Raw genomic sequence first — 23,987 nt, 5'->3', positions numbered from 1 at the left:
AGCCTGTCTGAGGAGCTCTTTGCCTAGAAAAAGTAAAAACCTGAAAAACCTGCATACCCATCACCTTAGCAATTCCACCTCTGGGAAATAATTCTACAGAATCAATGAGAGTAGAGGGCCAGTGTCTCACAGTAAAGGCTTTTACATAGCAATATTAGCAAGTGAAAATAGGAAACAAAATAACTGTCCACCAAGAAATGCCTAAGTAAATTATGCCACTTCATATAATGAAACATAAATTATATATATATATATTTAATATATAATTAAAGTTATGTTTGTGATTTTTACACCATAATATTATTCCACTATAATGGTAAATGAAAAGGGAGAATACAAAATTTTACACACTGTTATGATCTCAATTAGGTAAAAGATATGTGTGGATTAAAGTTACCGGAAGGAAATTATAGCAAAATCAGTAAGGGAGGGATTCCTCTTTGTACCTCTTCAGTATTACCCCATTTTCTATTAATACAATGGGCACATGTTACTTGGTATTCAGGGGGAAAAAATCTTAGTAATTATGAAAGGAAAGTGAGAAAAACAGAACTAGCCATAGACTGGAAACCAGATGGACCAGGCTCGGGTCTGCTGACCCTCTGACCCTAAGGAAGACCATTCTTCTGAGAAATCTCTGCAGGAGGGGGATGACAGGAATCCCATCTGCCTCCCTCCCTGGGTTTCTGTGAGGAGGAAGCAGCAAGGGCAGGGCAGGGGCTTGGAAAGTGGTGAGCCCTGGAGAGCGTGATGGACTGCCTAGCGCTTCCTCTCAGCTGCTCCTCCCTGCTCCAGCATCAGCTGCGGGAAAGTTTCTCAGAGCAGAGGCAGGGGAGGGGAAAGTACATCTTTGGGAAATGCTCTGCAGAAGGCATGGCCAACTACCTCTGTCCCCGTCACAGCCCAGCTCTCCCCACCTGTGTCCTGCTTGTGGCCGCCTCTCTGAGTCTCCTGATCCCAGACACAATTCTCAACTCCTCACTGCACCCCAGGACCAGACCCTAGATGCCAGGGAAAGACCCAGACACTCCCCTGCCTGACTTCCTTTACCTCTGAGACCCTCTTTCTTCTTTTTCCCCCTGAATCCTTATGGGAACTTTAGGCTCTGGTGGTTGTTTCTCTCACGTCCTTCCTCCCAGCTGTGTTGGCTGAGCCCTGGGTATCTCAGTTACAGACTCTTCCTGTACAGGACCTGTCATCCTTGTCTGAGGCTGAGGAATCCCAAGGGTCCATTTTCCCCAGCAGTGAAGGGAGTCCTGAAGCTGCAGCCGTGGACTCCTACAGGGACCCTGCTAGTCCCAGAAGCAATTTAAACTTTGGAATGTCGAGTGTGCACAGAGTGCTGGGGCTTAGCATACTTGGGGGCTCCAGCATACTTGGGGGCTCCACATCCCCGCCGTCCGTTGCAGTTAGAGGCAGTGACTGGGACATGGCCAACTGGAGATGGAGAGGTGGGCACGGCAGATGCCGCCTTCCTCCTGAGCCTTCCCCAGGGTCTCAGAGAAGCCAGTGCTCGCTTTAGGGGCCTAGCACCTTGTCCCCAAGGTGAAGGCCTAGACACCCAGAATGGGGAGGCAGACAGATATCTAACAGCAGCAGCTGCTGCAGAATTAGCTACATTCATTGAGCTCCCCCATGTTCCCGTCACTGTGACAAACACTTTACACACATTATGTAAGTTCAGTAAAATCCAGCAATGCATATATGTTAAGTATCTACTTCCAGTCTTCCCTGGGAGGTTGTATTTATTATCCCCCTATTTTTTTATTTGAGGGAACAGACTTTAAAAAGTTAAGCGATTTACCAAAGACCACATCTTGTGAACAGCAGAGCTGGGATTTCAATCTCAATACATCTAATTCTCTTTGTCATTATTGATATCACCATCATCATCATCATCATAATCATCGTGATTATCATCACTGTTATTTAGTAGGTATTACTTGTACTTGGAACAAAATTTATAAGGTATAGAAGGTATAATAAAATTAAGCCTCTGTCTCCAGTCACCCAGTTCTTCTCCCTTGAGGCAAACAATATTAGCAATTTCTTGTATGCTTTTTCTCCAGTGGTGTTCTATGCATAGTTAAGTAAGAAAGGCAAGATAGTAAGACATTGTGTATTTGTGCTAAATTTGTCTCCAAAATAAAGTTAGCACAGATACACACTATCTTACTGTCTTGCTTTTCCTCACTTAGCAATATACCTTGGAGATCTATACCTTGAAGAAAACATATGTAGTACTGCTTCATTCTTTTAAATGTCTGCATATATTCCATTGTAAATATAGATAATCATTTAATTAACCAGTCTGATACTGAAGGAGATTTAGATTTTTCAGTCCTTTCCAATCTTATGCTATTACAATCAGTGCTACAACAAACATCCTTGCATATTTATAATTTAGCACATGTGGTAAAAATATATGTTTTATGTACATTTGTAATTTTTATGGATATTGCCAAATTTACAAGGTCTTATCAGTATATGAGAATGTCTGTTTTCGCATACTCTGTCAACATAATATGTTGGTCTTGAGACTTTTTGGTCTTTGCCAAACTGATAGTTGAGAAGTGACATCTCATTGCAGTATTTAAAACTTTTGGTATTTAAAATGATTAAAAATGTGAAATATAGCACATATATGTAAATGCATATGAAAGTATATAAAACATATATTTTTAATTTAAAGAATAATAAAGCAATTGCCACCTAATTTAAGGAGTAGAACATTGCCACATTGTCAGCACCTTGAAATCTTCCTGGGTATTCCTTCCCACTCCCAGCTCTCTCTCTCTCTCCTCCCAGAGATAATCACACTCCCTACTTTTGTTATAATCATTTCCTTGCTTTTCTTGAATTTTATCACCTATGGATGCATCTTTAAACAATGTAGTTTAGGTTTTCCGCTTTCTGAACTCTAAAAATCAAATCACTTGTAGGTGTTCTTTTTGACTTGTTTCTTCATTCAATATTATGTTTGCGAGATTCATTCATATTTATAAGTGTAGCTAAACTCATTAGTTTGTATTGCTATATTCCATTATATGACCGTAGCACAGCTTATTTATACGTTCTATTTTGATGGATAATTGGGTTGCTTCCCAACTGAATGCTGCTATAAATATTTTATACTTTTCTCCTGGTACACCCATGTCTTCCCAATTGTCCTAGTTGTGTTTATAGCCCATCCTTTCTCCACCAGTCTGCAGTACCATCTCTGTCATATATCAAGTCTCCCAACATAAATGGATCTGCTTCTGGGATCTCTATTCTTTTCCATTGGTTCGTCTATTCCTGTGTCAATGCTATACTGCCCTAATAAATACTGCTTTATTGTATGTTTTGATTTCTTGTAGGGTAAACCCCTTTATTCCCCCCCTCCAGTACTTCTAATACGTCATGCCTGTTCTTGGTCTTTTGTTCTTTCATATAAATTATTGAACCAGCTTCTTAAACTCTGGGGATTAAAAATTTGGGATTACACTGAATATATAGAGATCAATTTTGGGAGAATTAACATCTCTATAATACTGAATTTTCCTACCCATGAATGAGAAGTATTTCTCTCTTTAATATCATTCAAAACATTTTATAATTTATAATTGTATGCATAAAAGTCTTGGAGCTGTTTTATTAGGTTTACCCCTGTATGGTGGTATTTATATCTTAATATATAAATATCTATATTTATATTTCTCGATATCTTTAAAAATATTTCATAATCTGCTGCTGGAATATAGAAATGCAATTGGGTTTTTTAAAACATTGATTTTGTCTAGGAATCTTGCTCAACTCTCTTTTAAATACTTATATCTCTAAATTATTTTAGATTTCCTATATAGTAGGTAATAATAATATCTGTGAATGATGACAGTTTCTTTTTCTTCCTTCAAAAATGTTAGATTTGTAGTCTTTTTTTCTTGTCCTGCCTCACTGGCTGGGGCTTCCAGTTCAGTGCTGAAAGTTTTTATCATGACTGAGTGTTGTTTTTTCAAAAGCTTCTTCTGTTTCACTTGATATAATCATGTGATTTTTTTCCTATTTAGCCTGTCAATATGGTAGATGCATTGACTGATCTTTGAATATTGAACCAGCCTTGTACTCCTGGGAGGAGGGGATTCTCCTTACTGCTGGGTGGGGAGTGGGAATTTCAGCTCCCTACTAGGGCTCTGCTGATTCCCTTCTGCCTGGCAGAGGCAGGAGTGCCTAGTACTACTCCCACGGCCTCCACTGACACTGTGGGAAGGGGTGGCCTCATTAGCACAGGCACAAGTCCTGACCCTCCTTTAGGCCCCCTCTGATACCACCCAAGTGGGAAGGAGAGGAGCTTCCCACGTGGTCTCCACTGACACTGTGGGTTGGCGTGGGGACTTGTTACTGCCCAGCAGATATAAACATCCCACCTCCCTATCCAGCCTCCTCTGATACCACATTGACAGGGTAGTGGTTGGGTTGCCTTGTCATAGCCTGGTTAGAATGGAAGTCTAGGCTGTCTGCTCAGCCTTTGCTGGTGGGGTGAGGGTGCTGTTTTTTTTTTTTTTTTCCTGAGCTGTCTGGCTGGAGTAGAGTGGTTATTGTCAAGACATTGAATTTTAAAAAATTAATTAATTTATTTATTTTTGGCTGTGTTAGGTCTTTGTTGCTGCGTGTGGGCTTTCTCTAGTTGTGGCGAGCGGCGAGTGGGGGCTACTCTTCGTTGCGGTGCACAGGCTCTAGGCACGAGGGCTTCAGTAGTTGTGGTGCATGGGCTCAGTAGTTATGGTGCATGGGCTTAGTTGCTCTGAGGCATGTGGGATCTTCCCGGACCAGGGCTCGAACCCATGTCCCCTGCATTGGCAGGCGGATTCTTAACCACTGAGCCACCAGGGAAGTCCCAGGACATTGAGTTTTATCAAACATTTTCTACATCTATTGAGATGATCATTTGGTTTTTCTTCTTTAATTTATTAATGTGGTAAATTTTTAATGTTCACCCTATCCACGCTTTTTTGGGATGAATGCAACTTGCTCACAGTGTATTATCTTCTAAGTGTATTACTATATTTGTTTTATTATAATTTAGCATTTTGGCATCAATGTTCAGGGAGAGTGCAGGCCTGAAAAGAGTTTATTCCTTCTGTTTTATTTGAAAAAGAGCCTGGAATTTGATCAAGACTAGTTTGCAGTTTTTTGTATCTCAATTGGGAATTATCTACCATGTAATATAAATATAGGATTGCAGCTGGAGTATGCAGTGGTCAGCAAGAGAGGGTGACTTTGTAAAGATGCTTTTACTTTGGGCTTTGTAATTGTCAGGACTTTGTAAGTTTCTAGATAGAAAACTTACTCCAACCAGCATAATCCCAATACAAACTTTAATGCTCATACAACTGAGAAGTTTAAGGGTGGATTCAGTCTCAGGCACAGCTGGAGTCAGGGACTCACCAATGTCATTAGGACTCTCTGTCCCTTCATCTGGTTCTTATCTCTACTTGTCTTTTCCTGGCTTCATTTTAAGCAGACTTTCTCACGTGCTAGGGAAGAGAGCTGTCAGCAGCCTAATCCACATTTTTCTATTTGAGTCTCCAGATAAGAACTGAGCCTTGGCCAACACCTTAGACTGCAGCCTTGCAGAGGACTTGCTTGAATTCCTAACTCACAGAAATGGCAGGATTATAAATGTGTATTGCCTGAAGCCACTAAGTGGTGATCTGCTGTGCAGCATAGAAAGCTAATACAGGACCCCTTTCTTCTTGCTCCAGTTGAAATATGCTGGGGAATGGTTCTGATTAGTTTGACCTAGGTCACATGCTTTCCCTTAGACTGATTGCTGTGGCCAAGCGTTGGTGTAGTACAATTGGCAGCCCCACTAGAATCACATGATAAGAGTGAGAGGGCAGTTTCCTCCCCAAACAATAGATGCACAGTGAAGATGTAAGTGACCTCTGTGACGGCATCCTTAGGAACTCCAACAATCCTGTGACTTACATGTGCTTCTAGCAGAGGTCGTAAATTGCAACCCATAGCCAAAAATGGCTGAGGAACAAATTTTGTTTGGTCCTCATAATACTTATACTGTTGAAGAATTATGGGAAGCACTCAACTCTGCAAACACCAGAGGTAAATGTGGCGCCTGCAGCAGAGGGAGCAGCTCTTTGCGTTCCCTCCCCGCCCCCTTCCTGCATTCCTGCCTGGCAGCAGCTGGCTGGACCTGAGGAGGGAGAGGCAGTTAGCTCCTGCTTTCCCACCTGGTCCTTCCACCAGGACCTGGTCCTGGTCCTTTCCCACCTGGTCGTGTCCACAGGGGACACGTTCCCTGTCCGGCATCTGAAATGCTCTGATTCCTTAAATGCTCTGATTCCTTAAATGCAGTTTGGGTGATTACATTCTAGACACGTTGTCTGTGATCATCTGTGATGTTTGATTAGGTCATATTTTGTGATAACCTTCATTAGATACTATACTCTCTTGAAGATTTTAGGGATGATCCTAAATTGAGAGAAATGGTCACCAGTAGTAATCAGGTAGAAATTAATTTGCACGTACGCAGAGCTCTGAAAGACTCCATTTGTCAGTGGTCTGGTTTAAACTCTGGTTATCTTCAAAACCAAGGGCTGGAGTAAAGACTGGTTTTCTTTGCTTCTGAGAACCTTTGATGAGTGAGCCTTTGTGTTTGCCTCCAAGCCCGGGGCTTGGACCTTTTCCCAACAAACAGGATGGATCTGCTGTAGGGATGGGAAAATGGATGGAGCATGGTTCATCCCAATCTGTTAGAAAGGGGGAAAAAGGCTTTGGATGAGGGCACTTGGAGGATACTCTAGACTGCCCTGAAGTTTACATTCAGGGCTTTTCCTCCCTCCAAAATGAAAACATCTTTTTAAAATATCTTCTGTTAATGCATGACCATTGTAAATATATGATGTACTCAAACTTCTTTATGTATTTTCCCTAGGTATTTTAAAGTTGTGACTGGTGTGAATTATATACAACCCCTCTACTGTACTTTCTTACTAGTTGTAGTAGTTTTGCACTTGATTAAACTTTTTTCCTCAGTAAACAACATCTGTTTACTTACTGAATAGTTTTCTTCTTTTCTATATTTTGTTCCTTATTTATTTTTCTGATCTGATTTAATTAGCTAGAATGATGCAGACATGGAGAGCAGAGGTCCTAATCCAGACATGCATTGTAGGCATGTCACTGGTATTCTGCCATCAAGTATGCTGTTTGCTGTTGTTCTGATACTTTCCATTCTTGTCAAGGATGGTTTCTTCTATTCAAGTCCACTACTTTAAAAAGTCAGAAATAGATGCTAGATTTTACCAAATGACTTCTCAACATTTGTGGATGGGATTACTTTTTCTTCTTTAATCTGTTAACAAAATGGTTGTAGTAATTGATCTCCTAATGTTCCTAATGTTAGAAACCTTGAAATTCCTAAAAAAAAAAACCCACTGGGTAATGTGTATTATTTGTTTACTGTACAATGATTTAAATCTACTCAGGTTCAATAAATGAGTTTTTTCATTTGATGAACTTTCTTTGTTCTTTCATAATCCTCTGATTCTTTCAAAGAAAGAATTCTAATACTTGTCTACTGGTATTTACTCGTAAATTTTCAACAAGCATGTTAAGACTTTTGTTGCATTTCAGTATCATTGCAATGGATTGTATTTATAAGAACCCCTTTCCCACCATATCCTTTGTAAGATGAGGCCTTCAGTGGCCTTTGCTTCTCTTTCTCCATTTCCCAGCTTGATGACGTCATCTAGAATTGTAACTGGAGCTCCATCATTGCTTTGTTGTCACTGTTTACCTCGACATGATTGCTAATAATTCCTTCATATATTCGTCTTTGCAAATTTGGTATAAGAATTGACTAGACTTCATTGGTCTTATGCATTTCATCATTCTCCACTGTCTCTTCTATGGCATATCCATCACATCCTTTCATTTATTTATTTTTAACTGTTTGTTGGGAGAATGTTCTAAATAAATGTTTTTTCAGGAAGGGATTGCAGGGGTATGTGCTTTCTGTGTTTACACATGACAGCAAGTGTCTTTTTAACCCTCGTATCTGTGCAATGATGAGGGGTATGTAGAACTCGGGACTCACAGCCCATTTCCCTCAGAACTTAGTAAACCTTGTTCCACTGATGTCTACATTTAGGGCTGCAGAACAGCTGGCCAATGGCAATCAGATTCTCATTCCTTCTTAGGAAATATGCTTTTCTTCTGTGTAAAAGTCTATAGAACTATTTTGGTATATATAGGAATCAAAACTTATCCTTGTATAGTTATCCTAGGTAGGTGTGTCTTTTGCTACAATTCTTACCTCGTGATTGATGAACATTTTATGAACAAAATATCTAAAACTTCTATTCAGTGAAATGTGTTTTTTTCTCTTTAGTTATTATTTGTCTTTCGTCTGCTCTGTTTTCTCTTCATGATTTCCACGATGGATCCCCCTGGTCTATCTCCCATGCCTCTCATCTTTTCTCAAATAACTTAAATCTCTTTGTTTTTCTCTCTGAAGTCTAGGAGAGGAATTTAAGTTATTTTTAATTTTAAAGTTCATTTTAAAAAATTGTGCTATCTACTTTTAAATACTTTCTACTGAATTTTATTTGATCCAGTAAGTGGAATCTTTCCCTTAAGAAAAAGTTCTTATTTCCCAGTTATCTTTTGTCCTAGCTTCTTTTTTTATAGACTTCTCTTGTTTTATTGATTCACTACCCTCTTGAATTCTGCTGAGAAAACCACTGAGAATTTTCTTTAATGCTTTCACCATCTTCCTGCAATAACTCTTTTTCAGCAAAGGCTGATTGTTTCGATTGTTAGTTTCCTCTCTATTGGATTAAAAATTGATATCAACTGTCAGATGTTTTCTATTCTGCTCATTCTTTAACTAGACTTCTAGATTAATTACTCTACGGAGCTGCCTTGGAATTCCTCACCAGTCATGTAGGTGATTCTTAGATGTCTCCTCCTCCCTCTGAGCACCACCTCCTCTCCCTCTGACTACCGTGTGGCTTTGGGGTTTCTTAGGTAGGAAAGCAAGTGATGGTCACCCCTTGGCTGCACACTCCATCAAGCCAGGTCAGGTGGTTAATAGAATTCATTTGATTCTCCTCCATACCTCTCAGTTTCGACATTACTCTGATGACCCTTGGAGGACAAGGATATCTAGGGAAAGAACACAGGGATGAATAACATTTTCAAAAAAGGGAAAAGAAAATAGGCCTGAACCTTTGACCTTTGCATCAGTTTCGCCACACCTTACTCTCCTCTCTGCTCCAAAGATGTAAATGATTTTCTGGTGGGGGACTTGGTTAAGGACAAGAGAAAGAGGTTAATTTTGAAGACACAGGAAGAGAATGATTCAAGAAACAGTTTTAAGAATTTAAATGACAATCAGGAGAAAGAGGCAATGAGAATAAGGATAAAAAAATTACTGTTATTTAATAATGGAGTAGGAAGAGTTGATAGGTGACATAAAAATAAGAACCCTTTCAAATATGTTCAAAGGGCGAGCCAAGGAGTAATTGAATTATGGTCCTACAGACTAGAGCTTTTCATGAGTTAAACAATATATCTTGAAGAGTTACTTTTCCTTGACATCAATTTGTTTAGTATGCATCACAGATATAGAGAACTGTAAGGCTTGATCAACAGGAATATACTTTTGTAGAATCGCCTATAGAATGAGGGGAAAATTCACATTAAATGCTTTCTGTTCACACAGAGCTCTTGGGTGTAATGAGATTCCGTGTAATTAGATTTACCTACGTAAACTTGCATGAAGTTAGCCCTTCATCTTATCCTCCGAGACCCTCAGGTGAGAGAAACCAGGGAACAGGAACCATCAGGACCCCTCCAGCATCACTGGGTGAAGCGTTTCTGAGTTACCAGGTTCCTCACAGCGGCCTTCGCCTCCTTATTCGTCAGGCTGTAGATGATGGGGTTGAGCATGGGGGTCACCACTCCATAGAAGAGGGAGGTGAGCTTGTCTGCAAGGTCCTGTTTGTCTGCCCCCAGGGGGTCCTTGGATTTAGGCTTCCCATACATGAAGAGGATGGTCCTATAGAAGATAAGCACAACTGTGAGGTGGGCAGAGCAGGTGGAGAAGGTCTTTTTCCTCCCCTCAGCTGAGGGGATCCTCAGGATGGTAGCAATTATGAACACATAGGAGAAAAAGATGAACAGAACTGGGACCCCCAGGAAGATCACATTGGCCACTGCCATACTGATTATATTGATGGAGATGTCAGCACAGGCCAACTTCAGGATAGCCAGGATCTCACAGGTGAAGTGGTTGATGACATTGTCCCCGCAGAAAGGTAGTTGCATTGCTAGGGATGTCTGCATCATGACAGTGGTGCTTCCAGCTGCCCAGGAGCTGGCAGCCATGGGCACATAGGCAGCCTTGATCATGACCTCAGGGTACCTCAGGGGGTTGCAGGTGGCCATATAGCGATCAAACGCCATCATGCCCAGAAGCACACACTCCGTGGCCCCCATGGCAAAGGAGAGGAACATCTGCACAGCACAGGCTGAGAAGGGGATGGTTTTCCTGGGGGTCAGGAAGCTGTCAAGGATGAGGGGGACTGAGGAGGCTGTGTAGCAGATGTCCAGGAAGGAGAGGTTCCTCAGGAAGAAGTACATGGGCTTGTGTAGGCGGGAGTCAAGGATGGTCACCAGGATGAGGACCCCGTTGCCCAGCAGGGTCACCAGGTACATGGGCAGGATGAGCACAAAGAATGTTTTCTCCAGCCTTGGGTGGGCTGAGAGGCCCAGGAGAATGAACCCCACCAGGAGGGGGAGATCCAGTTAGACCTGTCCATGATGCCGCTGCTCTGTCACCTGTAGGAACTCAAAAAGCCAACTTCATGATTCTCTGATGCCTAAAGTAGCCAGAAAATCAGTGAGGGAACTTGTCCTGCTGAGCAGCTAGACAGCAGCTCTAGCAATCTGGGGGGTTCTTTGTGTTGTTCTAAGTAAAACAGAGAGAAATTGATCAAAATCTACTTTGTGATATTTGGCTGCCCATAGAGGTGTTTGACATGTCACCAGATTGGATTGAATTTTTCTAATCATAATCAAGATTGATATCACACATTTACTTCAAGTTATACCATGTGTGGCCAATTCATTTTAATCAATTTTGTGAGAAGTATTAACATTCCCTTTGTGTGATTTCCCCCGCTTTGGGGTATAGGACTGGTAGAAATAACTGATCTTCTTTATCCTCAATTCCTGACCATTCCTCTCCAAGCACTTTTCGATATTACCTTCCTCATCTTTCATAGTTCTCTCTCTTACAATCCCCAGGCCCCTGGGATATTCATTCCTTTATTCCTTCACTCACCTGCCAAACTCTGTGGAAGAATTTTCCCAAAGAGCTGGCCTTTGCCAACTACTCAGTGCCTGGGAATCATTAAGTCCCTTTTGCTCTTTGGACATCTGGCTCCCTAATACTCACTCTGGAATGGATTATTTTTAAAGGCTTTCCATCCCAGGAACTAAGTGATCTCACAAATTTCTTGTTCTTGGACTTTCTGTCACACCACTAAGATGTCCTTTTCCTTCAAGTTCCCCACATGCCACTTAATCACAAGGAATGAAGCCAGGAATGGGGCTGGGCCCTCAAAAGTTTACACATATATATATGTGTATATATATATATATATATATATTTTTTTTTTTAAAGTGTTCTCTTACCTTTTTTGTAAATAGATCGATAAAGAAAATCACTTTTCTTCGGTCTGGGAATAGTCCAGAGGCCTAAAATAGCCAATCTGGTCTGAAAGTAGCAGCCAGAGGAGTTAGCGCCTGAAATCGATGAAAGCTAAGTTTTCTTGTCTTTGTTCTGTGTTTCAGAAAAATCCACAAAGGACCATACATTGCATATATGAAGCCATTTAAGTCCCACCCTGCTATTGGGATTACTCTAGTCCCTGAAGTGATTTAAAGTTTAGAAATTGAAGTGACAAAATTTAGAAACTTTATACATCTGAGATTATGTCCCCAAGATCCAATTATTCTGAAGTCCCTCCAGAAATACTTTCTTCCCCCTCCCTCCCTTTGTATCCATCCTGCTTAGCTACTGGAAGACGTTAGAGAAGAAGGGTCATTCTGGTCCTGCCAGAATTAACATGAACCCCCAATCAATTAGAACTCTCAGCAGAGCCCACAGTAGATCTGGGAGAATGTGAAACCCACTGCACAGGACAAATCCTTGTAGCACCCCTGGCATTTCAAATTCAGGATCTCAGGACTGGAAAGAAGCAAGTGACCTAGAAGTTTCCCTCTTGTCTGTGTCCCACTAAATAGATTCTGAGTGCCTACCATAAGCCAGACTTTCACAGGGTATTGGGAGAGTCATAAATGAATCTGGTCCTGGCTCCTGCCATGAGAGTTTCACAGGTACCGCAGCTGTGGGCTGCTGTAAAAGGTCAGTTGTAAAAAAGATCAGGTGATCGCAGAAGTGATGTCCTTTTGCTTGAAGTCTTTCTTAAGTGCATGTGTTTTATCCTCTCCAGAGAATAAACTTTTTGTTGGGTAAGTAAGGGACAATCGACCAATGTCACGGAATGAGGGAGGGGATATAGGAACTCTGTTTCTTATCTGTTTTTTTGCCTAATCCTCCTTATTTTAGCAGCACCCCCCTTCATCCCTGGTCCCAGAGGGACCTGGTGCAGCGAGTCCTCTGTGCTGTAGGTCTGGTTGTGTCTCAGCTCTCCTAGTTTCTGGCTTAGGATTTGACTCTATCAAATCTGCTGTGGAAACGGCCACTAGTCCATTCACTTTCCAGCCTTCAAAATGTTATCACTGTGATGTCTCCCTTCTTCTCCTTAACCTTGTTGATTTTGTTATTAAAAACAAAAATTAAACAAAACAAAATCATATTGCTGTAGTTTTTGTGGGTTTCAGGAAGGAGAAAAATCAGATGCATGTGTTCAGTCCTCCTTTATGCCTCAGTCCTGATTCCATGCAGTTTCTAACACCCTCTATTATTTTCTTATTTATATTAGTCATTGTTTCTCTCCTGATAGAATGTAAATAAGTTTCACAGAGACAGAGGTTTTGTTTCTTTTTTCCTGCATTGTTCGCAGATGTATCCTATGCATAAAAACTGTACCTGGCTCACAGTATCCACTCAATGAATAGTTGCTGAATGAATTAATAAGTAAATTTGTGACCTACCCTTGTTTTCTTCTTTGCCCCATGTTAGCTGTTCTTTTTTATATTTTATTTTATCTCTATCCCATCTTTTTAATTTCTATTTTTTTAATAAATTTATTTATTTTCACTTATTTATTATTTTTGGCTGTGTTGGGTCTTCATTGCTGGACGCAGGCTTTCTCTAGTTGCACCTCGTTGTGGTGTGCGGGCGTCTCTTGTTGCGGAGCACGGGCTCTAGAGCGCGGACTTCAGTAGATGCGGTGCGTGGGCTCAGTAGTTGTGGCTCATGAGCTCTAGTGCACAGGCTCAGTAGTTGTGGCACACGGGCTTAGTTGCTCCACGGCATGTGGAATCTTCCAGGAGCAGGGTTCGTACCCGTGTCCCCTGCATTGGCAGGCAGATTCTTAACCACTGTGCCACCAGGGAAGCCCTTTAATTTCTATTTTTATAAGCATTTTATAATGTACATAACATATTTGTACATAACATCTATACATTTATAAAGGAATAAACAAACATACAGTGTAAATTGTAAGAAAACATGACTTTAAAACCTAGGAGACCATTGACCCTAGGAGACCACTGACCCTAGATACCTAGCTTCTGGCTGCGGCTACATCCTTTTAAATAGTCAGCAAACCTCTGTTAAACACTGGAAACCTCTATCTTGAACAGAGCAGCACTGCAGAATTCAGGGCTTTTGGCCTCATTCAGAGGAGATCTGCCAGCTTCCTTCTTGTCTGCACCAAACACCTTTTTTTGCCAGACACCACCCATGGTGAACAGGGACAGGTGACTGCCCTCACCAAGATACTGGAAAGTCACCCCTGAGCTGTAAGATGCCTTAGGGTCTGGTTTAGAGTCTTTCTTTCCCCCTTTGGGTTTCTCCCTGAACTCTTCCCCAGCCCGTCGCCCCCCACCCCCCGGTACTCTACTCATGAGTTCGGGTCTCCTGTGGAAAGTTCAGGGGTAAATGGAAGAGAAGAGCCCACGTCGTTGCCTCAGCTGTTATAACTGGCCCCAGTTACTGCCAGGAACATGGGAATCAGGATACATATCACAGGGACAACTTGACTCACTTCTGCTCTTTACAGAGCCGTGCCCATGTTAGCTCTTGACATAACTTCAAGGCCTCTCCATACTTTTCTGGAATGAGGAGATAGTACTTGGGGGAAGAAATCAATGAGGTTAAGTAAAAATTCTGTAGATCTTAATTTGAATTGTACATATGTATTTTCTTTCCACAGAAAAGGCCTAGAAACTATGACAAACTCAATAGCACCCATAGCACCCAGATTGTGGTTTTTAAATACCAAAAGGAAACAAAAGCTCCTTAGAGAAAATGGTTGTTTCCAGGTCTGGAGAGGAACTGTACATGTTGAGCCTGGAACATCTAGATAGAACCAGAAAGCAAAGAAGCCATCAAAGATACTAGGATCGTATCAAAAGGTCTCAGGAGCCGTGAGCTCATCACTACACAAACAAAAACCTCTCAAGTATCTAGATGTAATCACCAATTTATAGGAAACACAGGGACAGATACTACAGGACTGTAATCAGCAAAATGCAGACTATGGTAACATGGTACTGTGATTTATAAGAAATACATATTTGTTCATTCAGATGACCAAAATATTTTTATCATGTATATTTGGTCTTCGTCCACAGTTCCTGGCTCACAGCTGCCAAACCTGTCACAGCTCTTAGAATCCTTGGAATTTCCTGAGTGATAAGAGCAGTGGGAGCAACTTTCGTCATAGTATTTGGTCTTTTATCCTCAGTTCCTGAAAAACACTTTAGAGCCATAAGGTGAAGTGGGTGTCTTGTTATTCATAACAAGCCCATTTCAGCCACAACCAGGTTTATGTTAACTAGGTGACTTTTGGAAAGCACCTAAGATTGGAGTCAGTTGCCAGGGGAACCAACCCTGAATAGAGAGTTGGAACTTTCAGTCTCATCCCCTGATTTCCAGGAAGGGGAGAAGGGCTGGAGGTCGAATTAATCACTGGAGGCCAGTGATTTAATCAATTATGCCTTTGTAACGCTGTCTCCATAAAAACCCTAAAGGTCATGGTTTGGAGAGCTTCTGGGTTGGTGAACATGTGGAGACGTGGAGGAGTGGTGTGTTTTGGGAGGGCATGGAAGCTCCGCAACCTTTACCCATCCCTTGCTCTGTGCAGTCTCCATCTGGCTGTCCCTGAATTACATCCTCTTATAATAAACCAGTGATTTAGTAAGGAAAAGGTTTCTCTGACATCTGTGAACCTATCTAGTAAATTAATCAAACCCAGGTTGGGGGTCGTTGGAATCTCTAATCTACGGCTGGTCAGTCAGAAGCACAAGTGACAACCTGGACTTGTAACTAATGTCTGAGTAGGGGAAGGGTGAGGGGAGAGAGCAGTCTTGCAGGACGGAGCCCTTAACCTGTGGAATCTGATGCCATCTCCTGGTAGATAGTGCCAGAATTGAGTTAAATTGTAGGACACTCAGCTGGTGTCTGGGCATTGCTTGGTGGGAGGTGGGGAATCCCCACTCTACACCCACACATTGAAATTGGTACCAGAACTCTTAGGTAAACTCTACAGTTTCCCTAGTGGGAAACTATTCCTTCCCCAAAAATGTAAATTAAAAAGGAGGGGGGAAAAAAAAAAAAAAAAAGGAGGGGGAACAAAAAGACTAATTTTAATATATAGTCTTATTTATATTCTAGTTCAAATAAACAAACTGAGATCAAGCATATATAAGACATATGGGGAAATATAAATGCTGGATAATTGATGATATCGATGAATTACTTTTGAGTTTTCTGTATAATAATAGTGTTGTCGAATCTAAGTTCGTGTGCCTGACACACAGTGAGGCCAAACAAACTGAACCGTTGGAGTTTGGAGCAGAGAAAGGTATCTTAGTTGAGGAGGTGCCAACCTGGAAGATGGGAGACCTAGATTCGTCTCAACTCCATCTTGCTGGCTGGCCAGGGTGCAAGGTTGCAGACTTCCTGGCACCATCTCTTCACTCAGTGTGTCACTGGTGATTGTGATTGATCTATGTGTTCCTGCAAAGCAAACTAGTAAATCATGGTCTTGTGATCACTTCTTTCTAGGAGAGAGCAAAAACAATGGTTGAGGCATTTTATTATTTACTTAGAGCCTTCATGATGGTTCAGAAGTTTCAGTTCTTGATTGACCCTCCTGGTGTCATCAATATTAAGTCCGCTTGGGGCCAGCTGGTTGCAGCCACAGGACATTATCTCAACGGTTTGGGGTCATAAATCAAGGCATAAGGTTAAGCTAACAATCATGGAAAAGATTATGTTGGGCTTGCTTTTCCTTGTTTCTGCCTTCCCTCATGTCCCTAGTTAGTAACTGTGTGAATCTGCTCTTCGTAACTCAGGGAAGGTCTATGAGGCTAAGGCCTTTTAAAATTTATTTTTTTAATTTATTATTTGGCTGCGTTGGGTCTTCGTTGCTGCCCACGGGCTTTCTCTAGTTGCGACGAGCGGGGGCTGCTCTTTGTTGTGGTGCGTGGGCTTATTGCGGTGGCTTCTCTTGTTGCGGAGCATGGGCTCTAGGCACGTGGGCTTCAGTAGTCGTGGCACACGGGCTCGGTAGCTGTGGCTCGCGGGCTCTAGAGTGCAGGCTGTGAGTTGTGGTGCATGGACTTAGTTGCTCTGTGGCGTGTGGGATCTTCCCGGACCAGGGATCGAACCCGTGTCCCCTGCATTGGCAGGTGGAGTCTTAACCACTGTGCCACTAGGGAAGTCCCTAAAGCCTTTTTATACAAACAGGAAACTGGGGATACGGAAAAACTTTTTTGTACCCAGGAGGGCCTCGCAGGGTCCTGTTTGGTTTCAGTAGTAATTTATTTATATTTTACAAGAGTACTAATTTTTACAGATAAATACTGAAATATTAAAGGATGAAATGCTATGATCACCTAGAATTTGTTTCAGAATAATCCAGGAGAGGGAGAAATAATCCATGGGGGTATGGATGAACAAGATTGACCACGAACAGATCATTGTTAGTTAGCCATTTTATTATTCTCTTTATTTTTCTATAGGTTTAGATTTTCCCACAAAATGAAAGAAAAAAAGGCTTCTTTAAGTCTTAGCTTATGTATTGCAGCCTCTATTTCTGTTTTCATGGTTCTGTTTGTGTCTTTGATTTGTCATCTCTCTGCAGATCAGCTTTCTCTTTCTTGCAAGGGACATGTCCACATCAGACCTGGATTTATGTGGTCAAGAGCCCTATGCCAACTAACAGGGGTCTCTATATCCAAATTCCAAATTCCTTGGAGAAAAAATATGATTAGCCCAGTTTTGGTCAAGAGTCCAGTCATCTGTGGCCAGAGGGGCATGACTGTCCTCTCATCAGGTGCTAAAGGAGGAAACATTTCACTGCCGACAGGGCTTTCTAGCTAGGATGCCGCAGGCTCCAGATATGCCAAGCTCAGGGTCCCCAGGGGGTCACTAAGCAGAACATGTAGTGACCTAAGTCCCCAGGTGAATTGCCTTCAGCCATGAGTAGACTCATCCACTTAACCCAGGATGTATACAAATCCCATTATTTTCTATGTGTTTCATAGCAAGAAAAAGATAGCAAAACACTGAACTAGAGAGGTAAGCAGGGTGTGGTGGTAGGAAGATGTCAGAGAAGTTATATACAGTATAAAACAAACTTCAAGGTTATAACCATGATAAAGAGAGGTGCTGGAATCTAACCAAGGTCTGGTTCCAGAGCTTCTGATGCTAACACAACTATTCTACATGATTTTTGCTAAGTATCACCAATGTCCAAGATTCTGAAAAGAGAGCACGTGTTACTTGAGCATTGGACTTTGCATGGTGTCACAGTTTGGTTTTGCCAGGAAGCAAACTCTGAGACAGAGATTGGAGTGCAAGAGGCTTATTAGGGAGTACTCTTAGGATCAGTACTGGTGGAAGGGAGGATGAGGACGGAGGATTGGGCAGAGGGGGAAGTTGGGCTGTGATGCAGTCTCAACAGAGGCCTCAGTCAACCCCATGGGGGACTCTGGTACTGGGATGGCCCTTCAGAATTGTCCCTAGTGGGGGCAAGGCATTTATATCCCTTCGCCAATCAGTCATTGGATATGGGCTGCCTTGGGGAAAGGAGCATGACCTTGGGTGAGTCAGCTCTCTTCAGCTAAGAGCCCTCTTATCTAATTCCCAAAGATGACTGACAGCTGAAGCCTGTCTGCCAGCCGCTCTTTCAGCAACTGGGGAACACCTCCTTTGGTCCTTTCGAAAGAGTTGGGTAGGAACTAAGCACAGTTCTCTAAGCCAAAACTAGTGAAATAAAATATGTTGAAAAGGAACTTTGCTCTACAAGTACGTTTCATTTTTAAGTCAACTCTTCTTGATTTATAAAGGTCAGAATTAATCCCGAGTTGATGTCCTCCTCCCTGTAGTGAGCTGAGAAGGGCGTACGTGGGCTCTGTGCTCAATAGGGAAAGGCAAATCCACCCCCAGGGTGGGACAGATAATACTGGGGATGAAAGGGTGGGACAGGAACATGTCCTGCTCTTGCACAGCCCCAGAGACTGTTGAAGAAGCCACGCAGGCAGTGACCGTGCCTGAGTTTCTGCCAAGAATGGGCAGGAGAGCGCTGTGGGGACCAAGAGAGTGGCTGGACATGTCTCAGGCAGGAGGAACCCAGGACACCCAAGCAAGGCAAGCTGAGAGCATTTGTTTTCACTAGAAAGTTTTGATTCTCAGGGAAAACAGGGTATCTGACTGCCTTGAAAAAAAAAGAGGCAGTTTCTCTCCCTTACGATATCTTTGCCCTCTTTTGTGTCACTGCTGTCTGAGAGCCTCACACATTTTACCTCTGGACCTCTTGTCAGGTACACGTGAACTGGCTCTGCCTTTCAGTTTTATCACCCCAGTTCTCCTCAGCATAGCCACCTTGCTCCATCTTCTGCGGTCACATTTCACCGTCCTGACTCCAGCTTCCCTCAGATCACTGTGGTGCCCCTGCCCTGCTCTCCCCATAGATCCATCCTTTAACTCTCCAAACTACAGGACCAGACTGTGTACTTAAGACTTACCGAGGGGGCTTCCCTGGTGGCGCAGTGGTTAAGAATGTGCCTGCCAATGCAGGGGACACAGGTTTGAGCCCTGGTCTAGGAAGATCCCACATGCCGCGGAGCAACTGAGCCCGTGCGCCACAACTACTGAGCCTGCGCTCTAGAGCCCGTGCTCTGCAACAGGAGAAGCCACCGCAATGAGAAGCCCGTGCACCACAACGAAGAGTAGCCCCCACTCGCCGCAACTAGAGAAAGCCCACGCACAGCAACGAAGACCCAACGCAGCCAATAAATAAATAAATAAATTTTAAAAAAAGAAGAAAAGACTTACCGAGGGCAGGAAAAGAAAGCTTAAAACCACATTCCAGGCTAAGACCTTCCACACACGTGTTACAGGATCCACCTTACTTGCCCTCAGAGGAAATGCCCTACCTAGAATCTACACGATCCCAACTCCCCTGAGTCTCAGGGAAAGGAAGAAGACTGACTTCATTCTTATCTCCAGCCTCAGCCTTGCTTCCAAGAAAAATAAAAAGACGTGCCATTTCATCTACAAGGAAGACTATCTTTTATACTGCTATGTCATGAAGTTTTGCCCCACACTGTCTCCACAGTGCCTCCTTTGAGAGCAGGATTTTGAATCTTTCTGCAGCACCAAGGCAAACTAAGCTGTTTTTCTCAAAATGAAGGAGCAACCTGCTCACAAAGGTGAATTCAGACTTGCCCAATAGAGAAGCGGGAAAATCACTAATTGTTCTCTCAGCAGCATTCCACTTCCATCCCCTCGTGTCACAGTCCCATCAGGTTTTAGGTTACATTGTTTTTAAAAATTAAGTCCAGTAACAGCTAAAATTTTCCATTATATATGTAATTCAGTTTTCTGGTAATCACTCTACATGTATCTTCTTTGGGAGGCACATTCTTCTGAGATTCATGGGTGAAAGCAGCCAAGAGGCACAGAACTCCAGGGGCATCTGTCCTCCAAACACCACTGGGTGAAGTGTTTCCGACTTACCAGGTTCCTCACGGTGGCCTTCACATCCTTGTTCCTCAGGCTGTAGATGATGGGGTTGAACATGGGGGTCACCACCCCATAGAAGAGGGAAGTGAGCTTGTCTGCAAGGTCCTGTTTGTCTGCCCACCTTGGGTCCTTGGATTTGGGCTTCCCATACATGAAGAGGATGGTCCCATAGAAGATGACCACAACTGTGAGGTGGGCAGAGCAGGTGGAGAAGGCCTTTTTCTTCCCCTCAGCTGAGGGGATCCTCAGGATGGTGGTGAGGATGAAGATGTAGGAGACAAAGATGAACAGAACTGGGACCCCTAGGAAGATCACATTGGTCACCCCCATACTGATCACATCGTTGGAGATGTCAGCACAGGCCAACTTCAGGATAGCCAGGATCTCACAGGTGAAGTGGTTGATGACATTGTCCCCACAGAAGGGCAGCCTCATTGCAAGGGATGTTTGAACCATGGAGGCAGCACTTCCAGCTTCCCAGGAGCTGGTAGCCATGGGCACATAGGCAGCCTTGCTCATGACCACGGGGTACCTCAGGGGGTTGCAGATGGCCATATAGCGATCAAACGCCATCACGCCCAGAGGCACACACTCCGTGGCCCCCATGGCAAAGGAGAGGAACATCTGCACAGCACAGGCTGAGAAGGGGATGGTTTTCCTGGGGGTCAGGAAGCTGTCAAGGATGAGGGGGACTGAGGAGGCTGTGTAGAAGATGTCCAGGAAGGAGAGGTTCCTCAGGAAGAAGTACATGGGCTTGTGTAGGCGGGAGTCAAGGATGGTCACCAGGATGAGGACCCCGTTGCCCAGCAGGATCACCAGGTACATGAGCAGGATGAGCACAAAGAACGTTTTCTCCAGCCTTGGGTGGGCAGAGAGGCCCAGGAGAATGAACTCTGTCACAGAGGCTGTCTGGTTGGTGCTTTCCATGGTCTGTCTCGTCTTTCAACTGAATAAAATACTCATTGATCCAAACTCAACATCCTTTGTCTCATGTAGGTCCAGGGCATCTGGTCTGGAGTTCCAGTCTGGCTGAGTGATTGAAAAACCGTTGTGAAAGTCCACAGTCTCTATTTGTTTCCAGGAAAAAGGAGAAATAAAATTAGAAATTACTTTGGGGTCATAGAATATCAAATTTACAATGTTTAAAGTGATGATTCTGATTATTTAATGCATTTGATCAGAGACAAGATACATAACATATTCATTTTAGTGGTTCTGTGTCCTATATGGCAGTTCATCTCATTAAACTTGGCCAGAAAAGTGACTTTAAGTTTGCTCTGTGTTCTCCCACTTTGTGCTAGGTACTAGGGAAATCATTAGTTGTGAATACTCACTCTGTTTCTCCAGATCATTTTCACAGAAAACATGCTCCTGTTGTTCCCAAGATCTCTTTTCTCATGAGCAATGCTAGCTCCAGGGCTTTCCATTCATCTGTCTGTCCAGCCACCTGTTTTGTCCGTTTGTCCATCCATCCACCCCTCCATCCCTCCATCAGTCTATTTGTCTGTGTCTGAATATCCATCCATCCATCCATCCATCAAAACACTTGTTGATCACCCAGTATATGGGTGTGAGAATTCCTATGAGGAACAGGGGTGACCCATGGCCCAGGCTTAAATGGGCACACAACCTGTCAGGGAGGGGAAGCAGAAGGATTCAGGAGAGACCAGAACATCCAAAAGGACATGCAGTGTGTTGATAGAACAGGGATCATGAAATGCTTCTTAAGTGATGTAGAATCTAGCTGGGCTTTTAAGGACAAAAGGACACTGGACATGGAGAGTTACCTTGGGGAGGTCTCCAAGGTAATTTTGTGATCTGGAAATGCTGATATGTTCCTAATAGTTTGAATCTGATGTTTTATGAAGATAGACAGAGGACTGTCTCCAAAAATCCACAGTGGGTCACAGCTTCTGAAAATCTAGTTCTCTTAGATAACTAAAAGTAGTGCTTTTTTCTTTTTTTTTCAGTCTTGAATATATTTGACATAAAACATGTAAATTTAAGGTGTACAATGTGTTACTTTGATACATTTACATATTGTAATATGATTGCTGTTGTGATATTTATTATATTACATAATTATGGTACAATATTGCTGTCTATATTCATTGAACTGTGCATTAGATCACTGGGTTATTTACTACTTGTCACAAGTTTGTACCCTTAAACAACATCTATTTTATGTTATGTTATTTTATTTTTTTGTTATCATTCCCTCCTGGTGAATGTCCACACAGGAATCAGTGGACATTAATAGTCCTTGAACCTTTTGGCTAAGCTTCTAGGTATGTTACACAGACTTATATCATGATTATGCTTCCCCAAATAATCTAGTCCAACTCTGTCTGCCATTGTAGATCTTTTTCTGCACCACAGTGATGCATGGCTTTTCAGTTTCAGCTTGATTTCCTCTAATGATGAAGAGCCCACTACATTCCCAAACAACCTACTCCATATTTGCAGAGCTCTAGAGTATTAGAAAATTCTTTTTCGTATTGAGCCCAGCAGGCAGTTTTCTAAGTTTTTCTTGATCATATGATGGTGGTCAGCTTCCTTCAAGAATTGCATTGAATTTGTGCAAATACACCAGGTCTGTAACCACAGAGATTTGGGCCGCATTCTAACCTGCTGTGTAGACTTCAGTACTGCTTCCCTCTCTTAGACCCTCAGGTTACCCTATTCTATGTTGGGGTTGGAAGAGATCAATGATATTCAAACTCTTTAAGAAAGAGAACTCTTGTTTTCTTAAATTCAGACTCCCCCCACCCCCCCCAAGGATAAAGCAGAGCTGCTGTTGCTGAAGTGGTCAAGGAGGGCTCAGAAAGTCTGGGCTGCTCAGCCCATGAGGCCCTCCAGAGGCCAGACCACAGGGATACGCAGCTCCGGGAGACTCTGTTTTCATTGTGGTCAATGTAAATGACACCTCTGTAACATAACAACAGTGCAACTCCAGCCATTTCCATGGCTACAATGTGAATGGTGCTCCCTGGAGTTGTACAAGAAGAGGCTCTGAAACTGTGGGATCATCTCATCCTGGGGGTGTCTTTGAAGTTAGAGGAATCTATGAAATAAGACAAAGTTTCACAGGCTTCTTGCCGTCTAGGTTTTTCTGACCAAGGGGTTTTGCATGGCCCTCAATCTTTGAAATTGTTTCATTTTCTCCTTCTCAAGCGCCAACCCCTTTGAAAAATCAAGTCAGAAGCTGGAAATGTCCCTGGGCCAATAAAAGGTTGAGGATTACTCTTATAAGAACTCTCACTTACCTTTTTCAGGAACCTACTGAGAAAGGGTCCCTATGGCCTGGGAACAGTACATGGGCCAGAAGTATCAACACTAGTTTGACAGGTCCAGGCTGAGTTGTCCATCTCTGATTTGAAGAAGGGGTGAAAGCCAGTTCCTCCCACTCTTAGTTCTGTGTTTTAGGCAAAATCTCTAAAGGAACAACCAGTCCATGTAGAAGGCAATTTGAAATCAGTACTGCAGTTGGGACTATTGTGTTCCCTGAAGTGATTAAAAGTTTGGAAATGGAATCATACAAAGTCAGGAAGATTTTTATACTTCTGGGACAATGTCCCCAAGATCCAATTATGCTGAAAGCACTCCAGGAAAACTTCTTTTTCTCCTTCCTTTGTTCCTGCTGTAACTTTCCACTCTTAGGCCACTGAAGGATATCAGGGGAAGCATTTCCATTTGCTGCTTGAATTTCTACAAACTTCAAAATGCTTAAACTTCTTGAAAAGAGCAGTTG

General features: G+C 42.7%; 1 protein-coding gene and 1 pseudogene across 1 annotated transcript; both read right to left on the bottom strand.

Annotated features, from left to right (window-relative positions):
• Positions 1-9,864: 9,864 nt before the first annotated feature.
• Positions 9,865-10,826, bottom strand: LOC137770334 (olfactory receptor 13C7-like; annotated as a pseudogene).
• Positions 10,827-20,146: 9,320 nt separating this feature from the next.
• LOC137770927 (olfactory receptor 13C7) lies at positions 20,147-21,163 on the bottom strand. The gene has a single exon (XM_068553976.1). The coding sequence runs from the start codon at positions 21,161-21,163 to the stop codon at positions 20,147-20,149; it is 1,017 nt and encodes a 338-aa protein (XP_068410077.1).
• Positions 21,164-23,987: the final 2,824 nt, after the last annotated feature.

Source organism: Eschrichtius robustus, chromosome 10 (genome assembly GCF_028021215.1).
Source record: "Eschrichtius robustus isolate mEscRob2 chromosome 10, mEscRob2.pri, whole genome shotgun sequence".
In the NCBI taxonomy this organism is placed as follows: Eukaryota; Metazoa; Chordata; class Mammalia; order Artiodactyla; family Eschrichtiidae; genus Eschrichtius; species Eschrichtius robustus.
The sequence above is the reverse complement of the archived record's forward strand: the minus strand, read 5'-3'. Positions and strand labels throughout refer to the sequence as shown.